The following is a 25,396-nucleotide window of genomic DNA, read 5'->3' as shown; positions in this document are numbered from 1 at the left end:
AGCACTTCTCAAGATGGCATAATCCTTCTCTTGCCAGCCCTAAATTGCAAGCCAAATGTGCAGCCCTAACATTACCTGTCATGCTCCCTGCTTCTCAGGTGGAAAGAGATCTGAAATCTACTCTGAGAATAACACAATATAGAGATAATTTCATCACACTCTACTGAGTAGTAAAGCTATAAAATGAACTCAAATTCTTCCTGCCTTATTCTAAGCTACAGTAGATGTCTTGGCAATTAATAAAGAATCCTGAAGCAAAATCTACTGAGATTTTTTCAAGATGCTTAGGTTTGATTATTTCAAGCCTGATCTAGGGGTATATTATCTAAAACCCTCATTAGGCAAGTATGGGAGGAATTCCTGACATATCAAGAGATTTATTCCTGCAGAGACCCCACAACAGCCTTTTTTCCTCCTCACAGAACAGGGCAAAGGGTGTGCAGCTCCACAGCTACCACAAACCTTCTCATCTGCACAAAATTGTGCTGTATTTGGCTATGGTTAGCTGACTCCCAACTGCTGTGACACACCTGCAGTGCTTTTGAAAATCAGAGTAAGCCCAACACTTTACACTTTACAGTCTTGAAAAGCTGATGAATACTGAATAATTTTTGGGCTGCACAAACTTGTGCCTCTTTGTGGCACAGAGTGACTATGACCAGGGAAATGTAAATTTGCCCTAAGCCTCTCTCTGCACTTTCCCTTTAATCAATATGGCTGTGTAACTCATAGAGCTGGATCAAATCAGACACAAGACAGATTTTTTAGTTTTCTGCCACTGGGTCTAATGTAAAAAAAACTAAATTGACACTATCTATATTGGCAAACTGAAAATTTATATTTTCCAACAATAACACCAACAACAAATCTTTGTTTTTAAAATGTCTTTCTTATTCTGCAAGTCTTAGCGCAATTTGCCAGTTCAATACCCTGGTTTTGTCTGTCATTAGCACAAGCACACAGAATGATGCAATACTTTACTCTTTCTACCACCATTCAAGAGCAGGAGTCTTGAATATTTCTGTACTCTACTTGCTAGCAAAAATAAACCACAAATGAAAAAGCAGAGGATAACTGAAATGCAAAAAGCACAGTCTACCTGTCCACAAAGCAAACACTAAGCATAACCCTATTAGCTGTACCAACACTCTTTTCATATTTAAACTGCCTTGTTTCAAAAACACTGCTGAGGAGCAATACAAAATTTAAAAAATGTTCACTAGAGAAAGAAAAATAGTTCTCATGTAGTTGAATGACTTCATATTGTAGAAAAGAGGAGCTGACCTCCAATATTTGTATTGTTTCATTTGCATTTGTTTAGGAGTTATCTCAGTTATCACTTTCAGATCCTTTACCATTATTCATTTATCAATTAAATAAAAAAATTACAAAAGAAGGGAAAAAGATATGCAATATTTGCACTTTAGCTAGAAAAATGTTTTGCAGTTTGAAATAAACCACATTTTTAGAGCATATCATTGTAACTACTGTGGTATAACTAGGTAAAAGCATTCTTTGCAGTGCATAACCGAAGCAGCATATTTATGCTTCCATGACATTTGCTTCCTTCTTTTCCTTATTCAAAAAAATGACATTAGATGAAAGCCGCCCTTTCAAAGCTCTCACTACATCCTGGTCAAAGAGTCATCCAAACTGATACTTTGCTTTCTGTGATTACACACTCCTTCATCCACCAGGATATCACAAAACAATGAAAGCAATTTCTCTGAGGAGGAAGAGGTCTTCTGCCATTTGAACCTTTCAAAGCATGGAAGAGCTAGACATGGTTATTTCCCCAAAGCTATCCAGCTAGGATTGTTATGGATGCAGAAATCACAACCATCTTACACTTGGCTCCCTAATTCTGAAATGTAAAAGAAGATCTCAGAACATCATGAATATTTTGAAGTGCAAGTGCAGGAATAAGTTATTAAGCTGCATACTGATGATAGTTACACTTTTCCTAGGGCTTCTTAAGTTGGTGTTTATTTGCCAGCTCTGCTATTTGTCTATTCTGAGAGAAGAGATTCAGTCCTTTTGACAGGGTTTGCACAAAGCCTAATACAATGCACTGCTCCAGCCTTTATCTGCGACTGACAGCACGACAGACAGCCCATCAACATAGTTAAAACCACTACCACATAACAATAGCAATATTCACAGGCGCAGATATGTATATAGCAATTATAAATTAAATACATAAGAGATTTCATCCAATGTAGAGTGTTTTTTCTCTCAGTACCACATGCATAGTTTTTCAGTCTTCTTAGAAGGGTATCTCAGAAGAGATTCTAAATAAATTTTCATGAGAACAGGAAAGTGCCAGCAACCAGATGAGGTTCATTGCCTTGGTTGCACAAATGCATATATATTAACCAAGCTGTAGTTACAATACCACAACAAGAACGATTTGTGTCAAAAATGAAAAGTAGTGAGAAGGAAAATAAGAATGATTCTGCATGTAGTGTGCACCTCTACACTGCTCATTGGAAATGTATAGAAAAGGCAGTTCTGCAAAGCTGTGGGCTGATCACACATGTCCATTGGTGTCCATGCTCATTTGATACTCAAGAGTTGCATTAAATGCACAGACAACACTTTCAGTCCCTCACCTGGATTCACAGGGTGGGACAGCATCAAACAGGGGCACACCCGGGGGCATCTGTAGGTGCACAGCAGAGAAAGGAGCTGTGAAGCTCACCCTCTGAGACTGTGCCCTTCTGACAACTTCCACTTACAGGAACATCTCACCAAAAAATCATATTTTAGAGTTCATTTGAAAGGATGCAAAAATTGAAGATGAATTCTTCTGTTACTCTTGGTCTTTTGCCTGTGTTTACTTGGGGAAGTGCTTTTGTAAAGCTAACTCTTTGTAAATTGGCTGAAAAGTATTTTCTGTAATACAACATATGGGGAAGTTTCAAAGGTGTTAGGAAAGTTTGGTCATTGAAAACAGAGGATCAGACTGCAGTGCTCTGAAGTTATGCCAGTGTGATCCAGCCACAAACTAAACACATTTTGATGAGCAGCTCATGTAAAGAAGGTGCTCTAGAAAAAATAAACCATGGACACTAAGAGCTGAAATGGAAGGAAGGTGTTTTCTAAGTTTGGACAGCCCCACATCTACTTTTCTTACTCTGGTACCAGTCTGATTTGACATAACCTAAGCCTGCCTCCCATACTTTTCCTGGTATTTCAACAATGGCTGGAGATGAGGGGAAGGAGGACCTTGCAGCCCTGGCTAGAGCAGTCTCCAGCTGCTTCACTAACTTCTAGGAGCTCTAAGACCTGAAACTTGATCCCCATGTCCTGTCCTCCTAAATGATGACTTTTCTCCCTAACTGAAACTTGCTCAGGTTCTTATGGGAAATGCTTACTCCCAGCAAGGAAAGGGGCTGTGACTCTTAGGCTGACTTAAAACCTTCATGTAGAGGTTGACCTAAAACTATTAATTAAATGTTCCCTTTGCTAGAAATGTGAAAATCTCATTCTGAAAAGAAGCTTGACAGTCTTCCACTCATTATAAATATTTGATCACTGGAATGTATTTTTAATTAGCTATCATGAACAAATATTTGACTCTTCAGCATTTATCATAAATGTCACTGAACCAGCAAATCACCTGCAAATTAATACCACAGCAGCCCTAATGGGGTTATGCAAGAATCAATTCTAGGTTCTACTCTAATTAACATTTTTCTTACTAACTGGAAAGAAGGCCCATAAAATAACATTGGATAAAGACTGCAGGGTAAAGGTTGGAGAAACACTAAATATTGAAAAGGAAGGTCACTGATACAAACCTTTGTGCAATCAAATAAAATCGGTTTTAATATGACTAAATATGAAGATACAGATATAAGAACAAGGAACAAAAGTTATGCTAATACAACAGGAGAACTGCCTAGAGAATAGAGAAGATCTCTTGAAAAGCCATATCTCTAAAAAAAAAACCTGCAGGGTCATAGACAATAATCAGTTGAAATTATGTCAAGGTGTAATTTTGTGACCAAAAGGTTTATGAATGTGGGATGCAGATATCAAAACTGGGATTTGCTGTGCAGTGAGTAGAAAGGCTGTGCCTCCCACAGAATCAAACCAGCCTCAGGCAAGTGGAAAAATTCACTTCCAAGTAGTGTCTACCTTTCTCCTTTGAGAGAGGTCAAATTCCTAACCCAGGTTAAATGTTTCATTTTCACATGGGTAAATAATATCAACCTTAAGCATGAAGATTTTAAACAAAGAAAAATACAAACACCAAAACATTGATGATGGAGTCTTGAATTTAGCAAGGCAGAAAAAAAGTATGTTTCCCGCCTGGTAACTAACTTTCAGTAAATTCAGATGAGAAGGGAGGTGCAAATTTTTACCTGTTCCTGGGACAGTTCACAAAGAACTATGGTAGACTGTTCTCAGCTGTTAATTTTTAGCACAGACCAGCACCCTTTTCTAAAAAGTAGGTGCCAGTTTGAATAAAATATCTGGGGTATTTTATGACCTGTGTTATTCAGAAGACCAGACTGGTTTACTGTATAGGACAGTTCTACAGTAATTTCTGAACACATGAAACTTGACCAAAATTTGGAAACTGAGCAACAATACTCCTGGGAAGCCCATCACAAGAAAAATAAATCTCTGCATGTATTTATATGCATCAGCAAGGCAATATTCCATTTCAAAAGTAGTTCTGGAGGACTGTTACTGGTGCTTCTAATTAATCATTTAATAAAAGATTTAAACTGCTAGCATCTGTAAGTTTAAAATAATTTAGAGCAGCCTGTAATTTAAAAGACTGCTGATAATCAGGGCAGTTGGATGTCATCATCAGTCGTGCTTTGCAGGGAGGCAGAGTCCTCTCATTACGGACAACACTGATGGAAACAGATGCATGGCAAAGACCTTCTAAGTGCAAGTACTCATCTGTGACCTAAGCAAAGGGCTTTGCTGTTATCCTAACCTGGATTCATTGCTAAGCTAGCCTAAGTCAATTAAAACAATCATGCAACCAGGATCAAGCAAAGAAAAAGGGACTTGATACCTGCAGGTTTTATTCTACATGTCTTGATATAGGCAGCTGTTAATACTACCAATGAGGGGGAAAGAGGGGAAATCATATCATATGTCAAAAAATCTAAGCAGAAACAAAGACTTCAAAAAAGCACACTTGCACATCTAAGAGGTTAATCCATTCCCTTTTACTTCAAAATAAGAAATGCAGTACTTGGAACTCTTAGCTATAGAACATTATCAAAATCTGAATTTCTCTAATGCCAGGAGGTTGCATTTCTTGATACTATGAACACTGAAGTAAATGAAAAAAAACCCAAAAACATCAAAAGCCTGGTGCTATTATTCCTGGCTAGCATCGATTCCACATGATTCAGAAGAGCTGCTGAGCTGATCCCAGAACCCAGCACACCTATAGCTGGGTATTCCCCTGTCAAGTGACACATATTACAGCATATGGCTATAAATGTGTGTGAATGAGAGGGTCTAAAAGATGACAGGGTCTAAAAGAAGAGGGCGAGAACATGCCATTCTGAAGTGTCATATTCTTCCAGGGCAGTTCAGAGGTAAAGCACAGCCAGCACACTGCCAGTTTATGAAGAATCAGCTGGCTGCCTTGAGCAATGGCACACAGAAGCCATTTGCTGGGCAGTGTTCCCCACTACTGCATGTGTCCAACACTTTCCTTGTTGCACTTTGTTCTTCCTGCCTCTCCCTTGCACTGCACATAAGGAATGTGCCTGACGGAGAGCTCAGTGCTGAGCACAGACACACACACGCTGTGCAATATCAGTGCCACTGGGAACATGCCCCTCTTGGTAGCACGTAGCTGCCTCAGATCTGTTCATTTGCTATGTTTGCCTTGGGGAAAGTCTGCTTGGACAGACCCTCAGCTCTCCTGTTTAGCAGAAGTAACCTGGAAACCATTTCCTTCTCCCTATCCAGAAGTGACCTTTTCTACCCCTCTATGCTTCACTGCAAAGTGGGAAAATAGATTCTGCTTGTTACTAACAAGAACAGATCAGAACAGTTGGGGCTGAAAGAGACCTCTGTTATGAGCAGCCCCCACAACTGGCCCCAGCAAAGCATCCTGGCGCCTCCACAAATGGACAAATGTTTTGAGTCATTAATCATTTAATAGTCCAGTCTCTCACAACCTCTGAAGATCTAGTCCAGTGCCCCCTGCTCAGAGCACAGACAGCTGAAGCAGGCTTCTCAGGGCCATGTCCTTTGCAGTCTTGAATTTCTCCAGAGGTGGAATCTCCTTCCTCTATAGGCAATGAGTTCAGTGTTTGAGCACCGTCACACAAAAGTTTATCCTTGTCCTGTCACTGAACACCACTGAAAAGAGTCTGCCTCCTTCTTCTTTCCATCCTATCAGATATTTCATAGAAACACAGATCTGGGGCCTCCCCAGATACCCTGCCCCCAGGCCCAGGAGCCCCATTTCAGCTCAGCCCATGCTTCAGGTCCTGCTTGAGCTGTGTGAGACACAGTGAGTCTGTCATTAGCTCACCATAGTTGTTCCTGTCACTGGTCATGGACTTTGTTGATACACCTGTGCACTGGTTTTCCAGCTGAACCTTAGACCTGATTCATCACCTTGAACCTGACTGATAATCTGGACTTCATAACCTTTTATTTCTAAGTGTACTGTGGGCAAACACAAGTGACATTATAAAGTACTGGCAACAAAACATTAAGTTGGGCTGATTTTTGAGGGGATTGAGTGGGGGCAAGGGCAGGGAGAAGGATGTGGGAAATGTTTTTCAAGGAAAAGGACCAAACTCCATCAAAAGGCTGGAGTATCATACTGCATCTTTTGCATCCTGCTATGTGCCATGAGGATACTAGTTAACAAACAGTATCACTTCTCCTTCCTGTAAGAACTACATACAAGTCAGAGCAGCACACAAAGAAGCTATGCTTGCTTCGCTAGGCTTTTCTGATTCTGAACATACTGGGTAATTTATGCCAGCCACCTAAATTCTTGGAACCATCGTTCTGAAAAAAGTGATGAACAATTACTACTGAAGAGTAAATTTAGAAATTCTTATGATAGGTTTATTGTACATGTCTCTGCTGTCCATGTTCCATTTGAGGCCATGCCAAGTTGTTTCACCTGTTTTTACTGGAAAGTGCACTGAGGTCACACCCTGAGGGCCCATGACACGTTCCAGAACAGCCATCTGTACTGTGACAGGACAAGGTTCCCTCCTTACACCAACAGCTGAGTTCAGCCAAAATGCAGAGCAGCACAAACCTCCATGGTGCCACTTCTTATTTACTCTCCTAAAGCCAGGACAAACTACCTACAGCTGTGAGGCTCTGCCAAACTCCTGTCAGGAGCATCTGAAAGATGCATTGGGAAATTCCATGTAGAGAATAACTGAAAAATCTATCAGGCTGCAGAGTTCTCTGGAGGGCTTTGAAACTGTAGATTTGCTAGAACATCCAGAGAATGTAAAGACAGAAAATTCTTTCATAAGGGGTTTCTGAAAAGCTCAGTTTAATATGTGAGAAAGCCCTGAAACCAGCAATGACCACATACACTAAAACAAAACAGAGCTATGGCAATTTCTTTTTCAATCTAAAACAAGCTCATATTTGACCTGTATCAGCACATTGCAAATACTCTGTTATTTCAGCTGTTTCTTTGAAGGGACAGGTGCACTTAAGCAGGACTAAATACAGTGGTACAAGGGACAGAAAGCATGTATACCTATTACTCATCAAAGCCTTGGAGGGACTTCCAGTAATATGTTGACATTTGGTGTACATTAATTCCATACAAAAACATGCATCTAGAACTCTGGTTCAGCACCTAGAAAATGTCTGTTTTGTCTCTATAAAGCCTTCCAATTAATAGAAAGCAATTTTGACAAGTTATATGGATTTCCTCTAAATCTAGATAATCCTAGCCTACATCTATATTCCTGTTCATGTTTTTGTACCAGCACAAAGATACTGAATTTGCCCTCCATATCATGCAATCTCTTCTTTAAGATCTAAAGTAATCATACACAATGTCTTACAGCAAGAAAAAATTTTCAACCGGCCAAAAACGAAAAAAATGAGCAAAAATAAAATGTGAGCTGGACCTTGAAAAGTACAATGTATTATTACAAAAAAACCCAACCAAACAACAAAACCAACTTAGGTGAAACAACAACAAAAGAACCAGGGTGGATTATATGCTGTCTCTGATACTGTGAAAAGTAACATAATAGAGAATAGAGCTATTTAAGAATCCCCTAAACAAGGGAGCTCATTTTTACACTTCTAAGTGACCTGGCAACTTTTCGTTTCAACTGAGCAGTCCAGTTGGTACCCTTATGTCTCAATTGTATATAGAGACACTTGAATCTCCATTTGAGTAAAGCAATACTGAAATTGAGAAGTACAAAAATAATTTTTTTTTCTGTGACTGAGGACCATTAGAGAGCTTTCTAATATTTTATTTCCCAGACTTTTCTCCATTTGTTAATGTGGTATCATATTTTGGCAGCTTTAGTGAAGTCAGTAGTGAGGCTGCCTACTCAGAAAGAGATAAAAAAGGTTTTCTTTCTCCTTTATATCTTGAGGAAGTCATACCCTAAAGTCTGTATTAAGAGAAATACATCTCTTACCACCTGCTCTATGGTGAGTTCATGCTCACAAACCATTTTCCCTGATAACCAGTTACCATCTACCACCCGATCCACAGCTCCCACCCTGTCCATTACTTCCACGGACAACTGGGCATGGCAAGTGATTGCCCCTTGCCAAGTAATTCCCAGCAGGAGGAAATCACATGGCAGCAACAGACTGGAGTTGCTGTTCTGCATCTCGTTTGCCATCTCATCTGGCTCCACACCAAGTCACAGAACCTTTGCCTGGTTTTTGCACTAGTAAATGAAATGGTCAGAAACTGTTCTCAGGACCCAATGCCAAATGGCTCTTCACAATTCAGTCTCCTTTCAGCTCTGATGACAATACAGCTGAAGTTCCCTGCAGCTTCCTTTCAAACAAACAGGAACACATCCAAATTGTCAATCTGTAACAAGCTCTGACCCAGGCTAGACCCCAAATCGGGCCCAAGCACCGAAGCAGCGGCAGCTGACCCAGGTCAAAACCATCTAAGGGACATGTTAGCCACTGCTTGTTCAGTGTGTGGGCCCCTCCTTAGCCTGATTTACTTTACATATATAGTTTGACTGCTGGAAGCAATTCTGTAGCAAAAAACAACTTTGAAAAGAATTATCCAAGAAAAAAAAAAAAAAGTTTCAGGTGCTTGAGACCAGAATGTTGGGACTGATGTCCTTTCTGTAAAACATAATTTCTATGTTTTGGGGAGTTCAGGTTTTATTCTATGCTTCCATTCTAGTTAGGTTTTTTGTGGGTTTTTTTAAGACAGTCATTATTTTTTTTTCCTTTAAAATACACCATACTGCAAAGAGACTCTTCTAATTTTACCTCGAGACTGTATGTAATATCAGTAACACCTCTGACAAGAGAACTTGCAAATCTAAAGCTGCTGCCATCTACCACAGAGATGAAGGAAAATAAAATAAGATTCTGACACAAGGAAAGAATTCTCATGTCCCCATGAAATCAGAGTAGGACCATTATGTTTACAGATTCAAAAGAACTGATCAGCCTTTATTTTGTGATGGCTAAATTAGTTTCTGTTTTAAACCTATTCCAGATATACTCTTTTTTACTACAGCTGCCACTCCTTCATTATTACTTCCTAACCAGCCATCAATCCTGCCACTTCTTTTACACACCCTTGTCAATTTTCAGACCATTCAGTAGAAATTCACAAAGCAGCACACCAACTCAATGACTGAAAAATATCCCTTCCAGGCATCTTTACTCATAAAATCTCCACAAAATAAGATGTTTATGGAGCTTTATTCCTTTGAAATAATTCCATATTTATTACCTATGTTTTGGAATACATTATTATTCACCATATATTCAATTTTGAGTAACTCTTGAAGCAAATGGCTCATGTGAATTGCTGATGGTGGATAGATAATTAAAATCTAATTTTACAAAGTTTAAGCATCAGCTGCATCTCAAATGCACTTTTTTTCCCCCTGCTTATGACATGACATTTTCAGAGAATTACTACAACACATTCTGCTACAAAGATTAATTTCTTTCTCCATTAAGATGCTTTTCTCATATTCAAAGAACAAAACCGAAGCAAACTCTGCTTATCCCAGTCCCTGCGAAGTCACAGTGTGCTCTGAGCAAGTGTGTCAGAATCACACCCTCACAGGTTGTGAATAGCACCCCTGCTGAGTACTGCTTTTAAAGGAACAAAATTCTTGGGCAAGACACCAAAGGTAACAGAATACCACACAAGCAAGTCTGACGGGGGGTTACACATCTGCTAGGATGTGGTGCTTAGAAATCACTGAGCTGTGCTTGGAGATAGAGGACTTTTTCTCTCTTTCCTGTAGAAACCCAGGCAGACATTTGTTTCTCATCTCTTTTTGAAAAGTCTTATAAGTACCCTGTTGTTCTTTTCATCAAAACTAGTTACTTTTATTTGAGACCACAAATCAAAATTCCAGATCACAGAAACCCTCTGCTTAAAGGTACTGCTGGTAAAAGTGTTGCTGATAGACTTAGTATTGGATACTCCAAAAGACACATGAAGGAACTGGTCTTATGGGAGCCCTATTAAATCTTCCCCTGCTGCCATCTGGTGCCAAGAGCTAGTAAATTACTGTAACTCTCCAAAGAGTTCCACTGACTGCACTGAGCCTGCGAGGATGAGCAGCTACAGCAGCCTCTCATCTCACTCTGCTTAACCTTGCTCCCTCCATTACCAGCTGTTGGAAATGAGGCTCTAACTCTGAGGAAAAATGAAGATATGAGGTGCAATTATGATGTGCCCGGGAGACAGCATGATGGAGGAGACTTAAGCTTTCTCTTTCAAGTATCAATCTCCAGTGATTCATACGCATGCAGCACAGGCAACAAACAGAAGCTAGAAATCCGTGAACATCCACATAGTTATGACCTCACTGGAATCACAGAGACCAGTCAGGATAGCTCACATGCCTGGAGTGCAGCAATGGATCGATGAAAACTCTAAAGGTGAGGAAGAAGGGTTTGGCTCCACACAAAAGAGCAGTTCAATTGTGTTTGGTGCTGTCCTGTGACAGGTGATGATGGGCCAGCTGTGAGCTACGGGCAACAATCAGAGGACAGAGGAGCACCCTCTGAAGTGTCTCCTGATCATCTGATGCATAAAGGGAAAGAGATGAAGCATTTTCAGACAACTACCAGTCACCTGATTTCTGCAATGGACTGAAGACAATTTTTGCTACAGGTGATGAATAAGTCAGCTGTGGCAATTACTTTGATGGACCTCTTGCAAACAAGGAATCAGAGGTTTAATGGTCAGTGGCAGCACTGGCAGCACTGACTGTGAGATGGTGAAGTTTAAGGTCCTGAGAGAAGGGATCAAGACGAGTACCAGGCAAGGGAGTTCTGAAAGCTTCCAAATATGTAATGCTACTGTTGGATATGGCTGCCTTGCCTGTTGGAAATGCTGCAAACCACCACTCTTTATGAGACTTGTTTCCAATTTTTTGCAACCTCATTACATTTTAAGTGTTGCAGATTTTCCACACCAAGCATCTGTCCTGGGGTAAGCTACCAACACTCTTAATATTTTGGGAAATTTCAGCAAATTATTCAGCTCTTTTTAAGATGATAATATTCTTGTTTGCTCATAATAAATTATTCTAGCAACTGTCCTCTTGAGACATCCCAATATGTCTGTGTTCCAGACCATTTTTGTGTTTATATACAATGCATACCTCATATTTTCCTAACGCATCAAAAGGATGACGTAACCTTTTAGAAATTTTCAATTCCTATATATTACCAGGTAATTACTCATTGGAGCTTACCAGTTTGAATTGCTAAAAATTCAGTATTTATAAATTACCTCACCCTCTCCCACTGCCAGCTATCAATCTGCACGTTTTCTCCAGCTGACAGATTATGTTCCAACTCCAGGGCCAGAAGGCAAAGCCAACTAATCCTGCAATTGTTGTTCCATGAGGGCCCGGATAAAGCTGAAGCCAGGCATTAGAACCAGAAACCTTCATTCAGGTGCTCACAGTGATACAGTTGCTGTTTCCTAGCACACAGAGTGATTCTCCACTGCTCTCAGACCAGATGCAAAAATGATGAGCTAAGGCTTGGAAACCAGGAAAGGAACAGAACAAACCAAAGAAGATGACAGATTTGCATGAGGGGGTGGAGGAACCAGGGGAAAAGTAAAAATTTCACAGCAGATAGAAGTTGTAGCTAAGGAATGGGGGATAATATATTTAAAGCAGAATAAGAGCAAAATTAACTAGAAAATTCTTGAAATCCAGGGAGGAGATTGGACACTTGCGAACAGTTGGAAGGACGCAGAGAAGGAAGGAATGGTGGGAGAGAAGGACAAGACTGGGACTTAGAAATCAGAAGACAGCACAACAGCTACTACTATCAGACATTAAAAAAAGAGAAAAAGAGAAAAAGAAAGAAAAGTAGAAAGTGAAAGAGAAGAAAAAAAGAAAAAAGAAAAAGAAAAAGAAAAAGAAAAAGAAAAAGAAAAAGAAAAAGAAAAAGAAAAAGAAAAAGAAAAAGAAAAAGAAAAAGAAAAAGAAAAAGAAAAAGAAAAAGAAAAAGAAAAAGAAAAAGAAAAAGAAAAAGAAAAAGAAAAAGAAAAAGTTCAAGACTGAGTGAAAGAATCTGGAGAATGTGACACTTTGTGTGTTCTAGAAGAAAGACTTGAAATAGGTGGTTGTGGTTAAATGGCAGAAGGGGCTTAAAGAAAGAAAAGGTTATGATAAAAAGAGATACTGGATTTTCATCCTAGAAGAGCAAGGCAAGCTAGTATTGGTGATCAAGGGGACTAGGACAGCATCTTACTAGATCTTTCACAGCATGGGTTTGTTGGTTTGAGGTGCTTTTTCGTTGTTTTGGGGGTTTTTTGGTTTGTTTTGGTTTGGTTTTTAGGGGTTTTTTTTGTGAGGTTGGGGGGTTGAATTTGGAATTGTCTGGGCTTTTTTTATTGCAGCTTTTTAAGTGAAATTTTCAGCTATCCTTCTGATGTCTATGCAGCCTGAACACTCAGAGAAGAGCTAATCTGTGCTTCAACAGGGCAGGCAAAGGTTGCAAGAGTAAGTAGAAAAGTGTAATTACATTCCTGTGGTCCCACAGCAGGATAGTGTCAAAATAAGGAACAGAATTCAGATTTTTCCTCACAGCTCCATTGCCCAGCTCCCCAGATCCTGTTGCCTTCTTCCATTCCCATGCAGTGTATGAACCAGATTGACAAGACAGGCACCACTACAGCAAAACACAGACCCACATAGGGAGGCATAGACACCTCTGCCTGCACTCTGAACTGGAGGCACAAAAGACATCTCTGGTTCAGTGCCATGGTTATCACAGGTTGTGTATCTCTGGTTCAGTGCCATGGTTATCACAGGTTGTGTATCTCAACTAGAAGTCTGTGCTCAGAAGAAGAAAATGGTGGCTCGACAACAGCACCCTAAAGCAGCTGTAAGAACTGAGCTGCCTTGCATCTGCCCAGCATGGAGCAGCAGCAGAGCAATCCATACCCATTCAGAGAGACACACTGTGGTGGTACCAGTTGTTGGTTTCTCTGGGTTGAAGGCACTTGAGACAGTATTTCATGTTTGGACTCAAGTGTTTATTATTTCTTATCAGTCAAATAGTCTCACTACTGTGAGTTTGGCAGCTTTTCATTAGAAGGCACAAAATGGCTAACAATCTCTTGTTACAAGGTCTTTTAAGACTAAACTATCCAATTAAGAGCTGACACCTGGATTATTTTCCCTTTTAACCCAATAACGGATCCCTAAAAGCCCCTATGTGGACTTTTCTGGCCAATTACAAAATGCAACCCAAACCCATGAAGAAGGAGGAGGAAGAAGAAGCATGAAGAAGAAACCCAGGATGACACCCTGTGCTTCCATCCACAACATACTAAAAATCCCAAAACCTAAATTTCTCACCTAAGGGATGCACCTACACTACTCTCTATAATCTATTTCACACTTTTGTGGATTCTGGTCTGTCTTGAAGTCTAGGAGGCTTTCTCCATGAAAGAGGGTCAAAGTCAGTGTTCCTCTGGGGGTCAGGACACCCCAGAGCAGACAGAGAAATATTCCCAGTGCTCTGGGTTTCCACAACACGTCCCTGAAAAACACTGTGCTTCTTGCCATTGCATGTCTGCATTGCAACAAGGATTTATAAAGCCCAGGGTCCAGTACAACAACCATATTTTCCCTCTACATCATTTGTTTCACAACAAACTACTAAACCTCAGCTAGCGGGGTGTTTGCTACATAGCTACAGCAAACAAATGAATTTTTAGTTCATGATAACAGAAAGATCTATAAGCGTAATCTAGGCTTTACTTGTTAACAAAGAATTAATGAAAGTTAATTAATTAATTAATCAATGAACAACATGTTCACTATTATTAACATGTTAATTTATTTTTTAATATCTGAAAAATTACATCTAGTTACTGTTGCTTTCTCTTTCCTGCTAGGAAGCAATTCCTCTACTTTGTTTTTGGCTTCCCAAAAAGGATTACAGTTGATAGCAACCAATATTAAAGAAGAAATCAGCAGCAGTCGCTACAAATAAAACCAACACAGATTAAAAATCTTGTGTGTCTGTGTGGATATATGCAGGAATAACTTTCCATCAAATAGCTGCAGTTTAGGGGACTGAAAGCAAAAGTAACTGATAGAAAATGAATGCATTGTTGGAACACCTTCCAAATCCTGGATGCTTGCAAGCTTCTGCTGCCATCGACAACAATTTCAAACTTGTTGTGGAATTTATGATAATTTGTTTTTTCCAAAACTCCAAATCAAGAAGGCAAACTGCAATTACATCTTTACATAAATGGACAAATACATTCATATGTCTATATTCACCCAAATGTTCACTGGAGAACTCCAGATTTGACTCTAAACCAACACATCTGCTAGCTTTTATCTTTTCTGCATATTTTCAGTCAAGTCTCCATGCTTTTTGAAACAACAGAGAATCCACAAAGAGAAAACTTTGGCTTTGGTCCTGCCCTAGAGACTACCTACCAAAACATTATGCTTTCTTTCTTACATTTTCTATTAAGTCATATTTTAATTCTCTGATATCTCACACTGTTCATTATTAAAGAACAAGAAATTTCACATGGTAGCTGTACATAAATACATTTTAAGAACGGAAAGGTTTGGGTTTCTGCAGTAGATCTGATGACAAAAGTACAGAAATCAATCATTACATCTCCAAGCATTTTTATTATACTGTGAAACAAAAATGTTTCTTTCTCTTTAGAGAGATACTTTCCAATTAATTCTAAGCTCAATAAAGCAAAGATCACAAACCAGACAAAGGTCCTCCCCATATTTCAATTTAAGCTGAGTAGAACTCCCTTAAGCAGGAGGTTCCATTGGTTATAATGGCTGTATTGAAAATGAGAAAGGGTGGTAAATCCATGAAATTAGAGGAAAATAACTCACAAAAAACCAGAAAATTAACATAATGACTACCTCACAATGACATTTAAAATGCATGACACCTTCACTTGCCAGAGAAGAAGAAAAATTATTTGTCACGGAAAAATTCTAATGCAGACTGCTTTCAGTTGTTTTCATGTTTTTTTGTATTAACATTTGAATAGGTTCTTCACAGATTCTAAATTTCAATTCTGTAAGATTTACTATTCTTTACAAGCATGCTTCCATGGGTCCCCCAAGTTATGGTATATTTGCAAAGTGCATAATAATAATTTGGCTTTGCTTCAAACTTGTTTTTTCTCTGACTTGCACCTCCTCACCTATCCTCCATCTTCCCCCATGGTGTGCTGAAAGTCCTGGCCTGAAAATCAGCATTCACCTGCTGAAAGTAACTCAGCAGCCTATTTGAAATACATAAATCCTGCCAATCATGATAACACATAAGGCAGTTCTCCCTTCTTCAGTATAAGGATGTATTTCTGACTCTTTGTCCACTCCACCCCTACTATGGTGTCAAGCCTTACTTCACGTTTTCATTCTGGCTCAGTGCCCCCATTCTGTGCCACTGGGAAACATCCATCTGCTTCAGCTTCATGAAAACCATTATTGTGTAACAGAAACCCTAAACATGACACCATCTCTTCTGGAGCCTCCAGCACCCTTTCATTGATACCAACAGCAAAACCAGAAAGGGCTAAACACAAGCCAAAGAAGGGAGTGGAGAGCAGTGCGGGAGCAGCAGAATCGTAGCTCCGCATAGCGGGCCAGAGGGAAGAGCCACGACATGGAGAAAGTGACTAGTGATGACAGGGATGAAGAAATCCATGAACTGGCTTAATATCAAAGAACAGAAACTATTAAATTGCCAGCAAACATCACTGTAATCTGAAGATGCTTCAAAAAAGGGAGGCAAGATGATTTTACAGCAGTATAACCTATTAGAGAGAAGGAGGAGCCAGAGATGAGAACCTAAAAGAAAGCAGAGTGTGAATGGACAAGAATAACAAAACTTTGGAGTAAAGCCAATCTTAAAGACAAGTTACAAGGATAATTACAGAAAGATCATGCTCTTATCAAGAGGAAACCAAGCTCTATTTAATGGCAGTAACCAGAGAGAAAACAGAAGGGGAAAGTTTCAGGGAGATAAGTGGAAACCTGACTAAAGCTCAGAGTTTTTTCATGCCCTTTTAAAATCAGCAGTTATCTGAGAAAGCAGCAGAAGGTGGAACAAACCACCTGTTTAACCTCTACTAATATGCTTGAAATTCAGCTCCTGTAAAGAAAGAAATTTAATGTTTTTAATACTTTAATAAATCACTTAAAGGACTCATTTGCAGTTCCTAAAAATGCCCTAACATCATACAACTCAAAATCTCCTACCCTTTTTGACAACTAAATATGTCTGTTCTGCTTCATACAAGATCAAAGAAGATGCTGGTGTTCCTACTAGGGAATATTCCTAAATGTGAAAATTGAGGGCATTCATTGAATTTTAAATCTTGAAGAGGAAACAGGAGAGCTGTTTTTAGGGACTTCTGATAAGTCATTCCTAGTCAACAGTTTCTCATTTTACTGCTGCTTTGTTATCTCTGTCAGCCTGGCTAATACTGCTGTAATGCAATTTTCTGCTTACTTAATGGCACAGTATCTTGCATCTATATAATGGCAGCTAGAGTAATTTTGAAGATTAATTAGATACAATGAAAAATTATGCTTAGATTGAAAAGCCAGGTAGAGTCTCTCACTTCCCAGCACTCCAAAGAGCACGACTGAACAAGATGGGGAGTTGGCTAAATCCCCAGTCTCAGTGTGCCTGCTACTCCCCAGTAGTAGTTAGCAAGGGAAGAACTACTGGTCTTTGTAAAAACCTATGGAAAACATCGTTTGGAAAGTTAGATGCCTCTGGCACACTTCAGCACACTTACTGCATGAATATTTATGTAGGTACAATGTATCAAAGCCTCTGAACTCTTGTTACCACTAACTTCACATTTCCCTCCTAGTAGAGAGAGAAAAAAAGGCACCACTTGGTTCCTGTTTTGCTAAAAAGCACTAAATATTTTAGTTTCTTCTCAGCTTCACAACCATCAAGCTGTACTTTAGCACTCCTTGCAACTTTCAACTTTTGACTGCCATACTGTTTGCCCCCAAACCAAGCTGTAGAAGAAAAACAGTTCATCAGGAAGAATCTAAGCTCTTCAAATAATTGGAGTAGAAGTAAATAGCAATACTAACCTCTTTCATTTTTTCCAGTTCATTCTGTAGTGCTTGTTTGGCAATTTCAACTTCTATGAGCTGCTGTCTTAATTTTTCATTTTCATCTTCTGTTATAGTACGTTTTTCTTCCACGTTTTCTAACTCGTGATGAAGCCTCACCGACACATCTTTTGCAACCTAAATGAAATGGTATATCAAAAGAAGCGTTAAAAAAAAAAAATTTACTGCTGCAGTGCTTAGTGCCTAAGCATCCATATAAAAGTTAATTCTGGATGTTTTGATGGAAGAGGTATGTAAGGAAACAGGTAGACAAGGACACCCACAGACAGAATTCTAAATAATTCCAAATTCAAGCCAATTCCTTCCAAAAAATTATACATTATCCCTAGGGACTTCACTGGAAACCACATCAGACATTAAACCCCAACTCCTTCTTAGGTTCTGTCACATCAACAGTTGAACAGGACCTTCACTATCCCTGGAGACTGTGCATCATCTATTTTCTCTCAAACACAGCAAGTTTATGCTTTTCAGTGCCCAAAAACACACCCCTTCAAATACTTGACATGCTACAGCACCTAAAAGCAGGGCCCATCTTCTCCAGGCCTTCTCTACCCGTGTCTATCTCTGACTGCAAATGGACACATGTTTATTTTGACTCTGCTAGTTTCTCTCTCCTTGGTGGACAATTAATGAAAATATTTACTACCATTGGCTCATTTTAAGATCAAAATACAAACAAGCAACATTTTTACTGACGTTATGTTCACACAATGATATCCGATATTTTCAATGGAAATAAACACTAAGGTTTTTGGTTGTTTGGGGGGATTTTTAATGCATTTTCATAGGAATAGAGTTAGAAGGCATATGACAATATCTAATTCCTCCTCCTCAGGAAAAGTAATGAGAATCTTGCCCTGCAAGCCACTTGCACTATATTTTGTGAAATCACCAGAAATTATAATCACACATCAAAAATATTTAAATATACACTAATCACTGTGTTGATGGTGATTTAGACACACAGAAATATAGTTTGAAAAGCCTAATTCCCTGCTTTTTTTAGAACACTGGCAAGCATAATTAATCCAACTTAGCATTAGCTAAGGGAGTTCAGCGAGCTGTCCTTCATGGCTTTCACTCAAACCAACTTTATGTTAGTATGTCAGAAGTTCTTGAACATACTAAAACTGTAGAGAAAAAAATACTAATGGTAAGAAAGCATCTAGAAAGATCCAAGGTTTCAGAAATCAGCAGCAGCTAGTGACTCAGCCTCCCTTGACAAGAAAGCCAGTGTGTGTGAATTACAGATACAACACTGCAGTGTAGCACAGGATCATTCAATAACCTCCCCCACTGCACACGCACTCAGGACACATAATGCCCAACAGAAAGAGTGAGTGGAGGGGAATTTCAATTATAACCATAGCCCAAAGAGACTGCAGAATGAGCTGAGAAACACACCACAGGGCTTTAGCTTAATGCCTTTTCCTACACTTAGTATTAAAGTGCTCATCTGGTTGTGCAACCAAAGTAAGTGGAAAATCATGGGGGACATTTAAAACAGCACCCTAATAGAACCTATAGTCTATAGATACAGTCTGGATCAGTAAATAAAACCAAATCATGTTGTAATTACTGGTAGCTAATTTTTTGACACAAAAACTGGTGTAATAGCTATTAATGCAGGAAAAAAATACAGGGCATTCTAGATCACATGGCAAATGGGACTCACTTATGCAAGATACATTTTAATCCAGGTGTATGTAAGATACAGTCTTGCAGACAGCTGTATTAAAATGTATCTCTGAAGGATCAAGTTCCCTAATATATTGCAAAATGAACAATATAAATTTGGATAGTCCTTCTTCAGAAGAGGACTTGAAAACACTACCTAAAACCACACGAGTTATAATTACGGTTAGCCAGCACCCAGAACTCTATTAGGCAGAAATTTGGCATTAGACATTCATCCCTACTCCAAAGCAGAACACATTCATGAACAGTGAGAACACTCTGCAAGAACACTGCTCCTTCCAATGAGTCAGTCGCACTGGGAAACACATGGGAGAAATGCTAATTAAAGCAAGCTCTTTGTCCAGCTAAATCCAAGGCCTTAGCTTCTATCTCCTGTATTGGCAGACAAGCACCTCAGCAGAAGTGCCCTCAACAATTCCCTCCCCAGCCCACATGTGTATGACTTGCTAATAAAAGTAACACTGAGCCAACAAAGAAGCCAACTCTATAAACTGGAATCACAATTTACTCAGGATATGAAGGCCCATCTCCAAATTCTGCCTGCAAATGTGTGTGTCTCAACTGATCACCTAAGCATCCTTCTGAGTGTGTAAAACATCCTTGTTTCAAACAGAAATCCCCATGAGAAGGGGGTGATTTTGCTTCTGATCAGGAAGACTCTATTTTGTCAAGATCCACATAGGCAGCTGTATTTTTAAAACTGTCACAGCCACAACAGAAAACGTGGGTTCTGAATATGCACAGAGAAGGAATAACAAATAGAAATTTTAATAATAGTGATGACAAGCTTGAAAACTTTCAGAAAAGATGATCCAAACCAGGTCTGAGAATAACATATTTATCCATCATATCCATCTGTGATATTTATCAGAAAGAAGTTAAAAAATAACCTTATTCATAATCACATATTAAATTCACATTTTAAACTGCAGCCCACAGAGCCCATGAGCCATGGGTAACTAGAGTCCTGGGCAGAAGTGTGGCCAACAAGCTCACATTTGCTATACAGAGGTCTGCACTTCCATGACAAAAGGTCAGTTGACTGCGAGACCAGTCAACTAAAAAATGTTTAGGTGTCCTCATTCAGCAGGAGTCCTTCAATATCTAGTGAATGGAAGCAGAAATTAAACTTCCAACTGTGTCAAGAAAGGTTTTTTTCTCCATAATTGGACCAGTCTAGAATGGACATGATGGGTATTTTACCAATGACAATCTTTAAAAAAGGACTGAAACTTTTCCTTAGCACGAGGCTGTGGTTCATTCAGATCTTATGGATGAAATGCAGTTGATGACACATTGAAATTTGATGGGTTTTGTCTATGCTTTCAGATAGATGTGAAAAACCCTGGATTCATTGAAGATGACAGCAGTTTCTTTACTGATGGAAACAGAGTAAGGATTTAGTGTTGTGACTGCAAGTATTCAATCTGCTTACCCTCTAAAATCTTTCACTAAAGAGTAACAAAATCCCCTCAAAGTCAACGGGGCTGTTTGGTGAGGTTGGTTTAATTCTGCAGTGGAAGGGTACGTTTTGCACTCATCATAAAGAGCCAAAAACCTTTAGCTTCTAATTTGCTTTTGAGTAACTCCTTGCACATTACCTTTGCAAAAAATGATAGGACTGGAGCTGAAAATATCCTGTCTACACACAGCAAGGGCTCCTATTACCAAGAAGAGCTTGGCCATTGCTATTCCATGAGCTGCACTGGGTGCACAATGGAACGGATGGGAATGCCTGAGTCATGAGGACCAAGAGCATGGTTGTGTCTCCATCTGAGACGCTCCCTTCCTCTCGACACCTGCCCGTGTCTGTACCTTGAGGTCCTGCTCCATGCTGCGTATGAGCTCGTTGTCGATCTCGCCAGTCTGGGCGTAGCGGAGCCGCTTGCGCTCGGCCTTGCGCAGCCGGTACTGAAGGATCCGGCAGTTCTTGTTGGCTCGCTCCAGTTCATGGCGCATTTCTTGAAGCTGACAAGCATCCTCCTCAAAGAAACTGTCCCTCATCTCGTCCATCTCTGTCCTCAGCTCGTCTATTTCGTTCTGACACGGGGGCAAGAAGGGGACAGGGACGCAACAGGTGGGTCAAAAGCACAAATGTCAGCACGCATAGGAGAAGGCAGCCAAAATGGAGCTCCGCCCCGCAGGGAGGGCAGGTAAATACAATCCAGCTCATTATAAGAACCGCAACGAAGCAGGGAAGTGGTACTACCCGCACACCCAACATCAGAGCCATCTTAACGATGCTTCCAGCGCTCCTGCCGCAAGAGAGGGAGGCCGGGAAGGTCCTCTCGTCGGGAGGTAGCCCGGTCCCCGCCCGGCCCTGGTTCTCCCCCACCCCCCGCCGCCGCCCCGGCCCCTCACCTTGAGGCTCTCGTTCTCCTCCCGCAGCTTCTCCATCTCTTCCTCCATCTCCTCCTGCAGGTGGGGGCTCAGGGCGACTTCGGGGCCGCAGCTCCTGCCGTCGCCTTCCGCCTCGCCCTGCCGCAGCCCCTCCGCCCCGGCCGCCGCCATGGCAGCGGGCGAGGAGGCGGAGGCGGCCGGGGGAGGCTCGGCCGGGGCGGCGGCCGCGGAGGCAGCGCTGCCGCTGCTGCTGCTGTGGTTGCTGCCCTTGGTTTGCATCTGGGCGGCCGCCGCCAGCCCTTTCCTGAGATGGAACTGGATGAGCTCACTTTGCAGGCATCCCTCCTTCCAGTACCCGCCGCCGCCCGCCGCCGCACCGCGGCCCTTCCCCGCGCCCGAGGAAGATGGAGGCGCCGGGGCCGCCTCCCCCGCGCCCTTCAGCGGGGACCGCCCCGCTTTCCCCCGCCACTGCTTGGGCGGCGGCGCCGCCGCCCCCTCCCGCTCGCCCCCGCCGGCCCCTGCAGGGGGCGCCTCCTCGGCGGCGCCCGGCGGCGGCAGCGGCTCCTCGGCGGCGGCGGCTCCTCCTCTCCCGGCGCTGGGCGGCGGTTCAGCACCGGCGCCGGGCTGGACAGCTCCCCGCCCCGGCTTCTCGGCGGCGCGGCCGCGGGCGGCTCGGGGGGCCTGGCCGGGCGGCGGCCGCGCCGAGGCGGCTTTGGCGGCTCCGGGCGCGGCTTTGGCGGCGCTGGGCGGCGGGCGCGGGGCGGCGTCGCGGGCCCGGGCCGGGGAGGCTGCCCGCGGCTGCTTCCTGCCGCTGCTGCCCTCGGGATGCAGGCGCGGCTCCGCGGCGGCGCCCCCTGCAGGCGGCTGGCTCATGGCGGCGGCTATCTCGGGGACGCGTCCATCACCGGCCGGCTCCTCCGCCTCCTCCGCCGCCGCCGCCCCGAGAGCTGGGGGAGGAGAACCGGAGAAGCGGTCGGGGTGGGCACGGGGAGGACGGGGAGACGGGCTTTCGGGCCACGGCGGCCGCCAGCCTGCCCGCTCCCCGCCGTCGCGGCGCCCCGCCGGCCCGACCCGCGCCCACCTGCGGGCGGAGCGGTGCCCGGAGCGGCCCGGGAGAATCCGGCAGAGGCCGCAGCCCCGAGCCAACCGGAGCGGCTCCGGGAAGGGCCCGAAGGGCTCCGCTGAGGCTGAGACCTGATCCCACTCCGTCTGCATCTAGGGGCGTTTCCCCAGCCCCGATGCTGAACCTTCCCCCACCGCACCGCCACAGCAGGGATGAATTTCCTCCCACACACAAACTTTCCTCTCCCTCGTCCTCACCACCAAGGCTGCGTTGCTAATGCACCTGTCTGCCTGCTAAAAGGCCTCGTCCCAGCGTCTATCACAGCCGAGTGGGGGAAAGCTACTGTACAAAGGGCTGCACACGTGGAAGCAGCTACAGATTTCCCTTCAGCTTTGACAGCAAATCTTCCGGGGCAAGGTGACTCGGTCATAAAGGAAAGGGGGTTTGCAGTCAGCTTCTAAAGACACATGTCCCCAGTTTTTTATCCAGAGGTGCTTGCAGGACTTAAGACCGATTCATATTTTTTACCAGTTATGCATATCAATAGGTTATACAGGACTCAGACATAATCACTCCAGCACACTTTCAAAACAGAAGAAGCAAGGAATACACTGTCACCCAGAACAAAATGTTATGTGTCATTCTCTGAAGAATGCTCACTTGACAATTTGCCTCTATAATGACACAACTAGAGTTTTCATGACCACAACAGATTATGAAAAAGGACTGTTAAAAGCCATATCATGCTGCTAATGACCCCACTATATTCTGAAAATAATGGCTATAATCCACAAACTGTTTTCACACAGCCTTTATTCAACCTCCCTTAGGGAGAACAACAGCAGAAATGACAGCATTCCTAACATGGCCTGCCCATTCCCTTCTAGAACGTGGCTTAACCATTCCCTGCTAGAACAGGGAATAAAGAAAGAAGCACAACTGGGCAAAATCAATGTAGAGACTATACCGTGCCCTGACAATTGGTTTACTCCCTCGAACATACTAGACAATGAGGCTGTGTTTGCTCTGTGTCACTGGCAGGAGGACATCATTTCCTCTCAAATGCACTGTCATTAATAACCTGATTTAAACCAATATTCTGGAAATTATTGCTCAAAATGACACAATTTGGCAGACACTTCCCAAACATTAATTAGTAAAAAAAAAAAAAAAAAAAAGCATGGGTGTATAGAGCTATAAAACTTGTATGACAACACTTTATATAATATTTCCTTACATTTCTATGAGCCACCACAGACAGAATTCCCACCCTACCATTGTTTGGAGCTATACAGGTATGAAATATAAGAAACGTAATACAAATTAATCATCGGGAACCCTATGTTATAGCTGAATCTTTTAGGGAACTTTCACGGCAACTAAGACACCGGACTCAACCGCGACCTGCCAGAACACAATCCCTTGCCCTGCATGCCCCAAAATCCAAGATCTGCTACATCCTAGGGTTAAGCTGGCTAATTTTATATATACATATATATATATATATATATATATATATATACATTTTTAACTGGCACAACGAAAGCCCCGTCTGAGATCAAGTCCGAAATCTCTGTCCTCACAAAACTCTGCAGCTCGACCTTCTCCCCAGAGACAAACCCACGTGGCGCCGGGACGCGGCGTCTCCGCAGGTTTTCCTGTCGGGAACAGCTGTCCAGGCGGAAAAGGGGGTAAATAAATGGGAGCAACAAAAGGGAGCGGTCCGGTGGCTCCACGGGCCAGCGCGGGACTCTCCCGTGCCCCGAACTTCGGGCAGAGCATCCCCCTGGCTCTGGCCCTTTCGTCCTACCGGCATCCGCCTCTGCCCCGCCGAGAATTCGCAAACGCGGCTTAACATTTGGGAGCGCTTCTGCCTTTTGTCCTGGTTTAAAGGAGCAGAGGGGATTTTTGAAGGTCTCTTCCCCCCCCCCACCCCGCTCATACCTGGTGCGTTTGTAACATGTAACATTCATGTTACATCATTAGGAATAATATTTCCTTTTTGGGGAGAAGGAAAGAAAAAAGTAGAAGGAAAAAACAAAAAGGCTTGGATCTAAAGCATCTGCATTACTCACCACCACTTTGTCCGCTGCCCGGCTGGCGAAATGCATGCACGGAGAGCCGGGCACCGCACACGAGGTGCCCGCCGCTGCCGGAGCCTCTCAGGAAAATGAAGCAATATTCATGAGCTGACCTCACCGGGCCTGCGAGACGGAAGGGGTGGGGGGGACGGGGGAGGGAAGGGAAGAAAGCAGCGAAGGGAAGAGAAAGGAAAAGATTAAACGGCGAGAACCCCGCCCAGGCCTGAAGGCTGAATTACGTCCCTTCATCTATCCGCACATGGTGGAATAGGATTACAGCGCGAATGGGGGAAGGAGCGGGCTGCAAGCAAGGGATGCGCCCGCTCTCGCTTCCCAGTGCATGCGGGCAATCGATGATGATC

The 25,396-nt window shown here is 42.5% G+C and overlaps 1 protein-coding gene across 2 annotated transcripts in view; it reads right to left on the bottom strand.

Annotated features, from left to right (window-relative positions):
• Positions 1-25,189, bottom strand: part of LOC131082102 (protein SOGA3-like) — a 53,535-nt gene extending 28,346 nt beyond the window's left edge. The window contains exons 1-4 of one of the 2 annotated variants that reach the window (XM_058021742.1): positions 25,029-25,189; positions 21,912-22,837; positions 21,366-21,590; positions 17,808-17,966 (exon numbers count right to left, since the gene is read on the bottom strand). In XM_058021742.1, the coding sequence (XP_057877725.1) occupies positions 17,808-17,966; positions 21,366-21,590; positions 21,912-22,763 (1,236 nt within the window). In that variant the 5' untranslated portion in view covers positions 22,764-22,837; positions 25,029-25,189. The remainder of the gene's footprint in view (positions 1-17,807; positions 17,967-21,365; positions 21,591-21,911; positions 22,838-25,028) is intronic. The other variant, XM_058021741.1, reaches the window with a different exon arrangement.
• Positions 25,190-25,396: the final 207 nt, after the last annotated feature.

This window comes from Melospiza georgiana, chromosome 3 (genome assembly GCF_028018845.1).
Source record: "Melospiza georgiana isolate bMelGeo1 chromosome 3, bMelGeo1.pri, whole genome shotgun sequence".
Taxonomy (NCBI): Eukaryota; Metazoa; Chordata; class Aves; order Passeriformes; family Passerellidae; genus Melospiza; species Melospiza georgiana.
The sequence above is the reverse complement of the archived record's forward strand: the minus strand, read 5'-3'. Positions and strand labels throughout refer to the sequence as shown.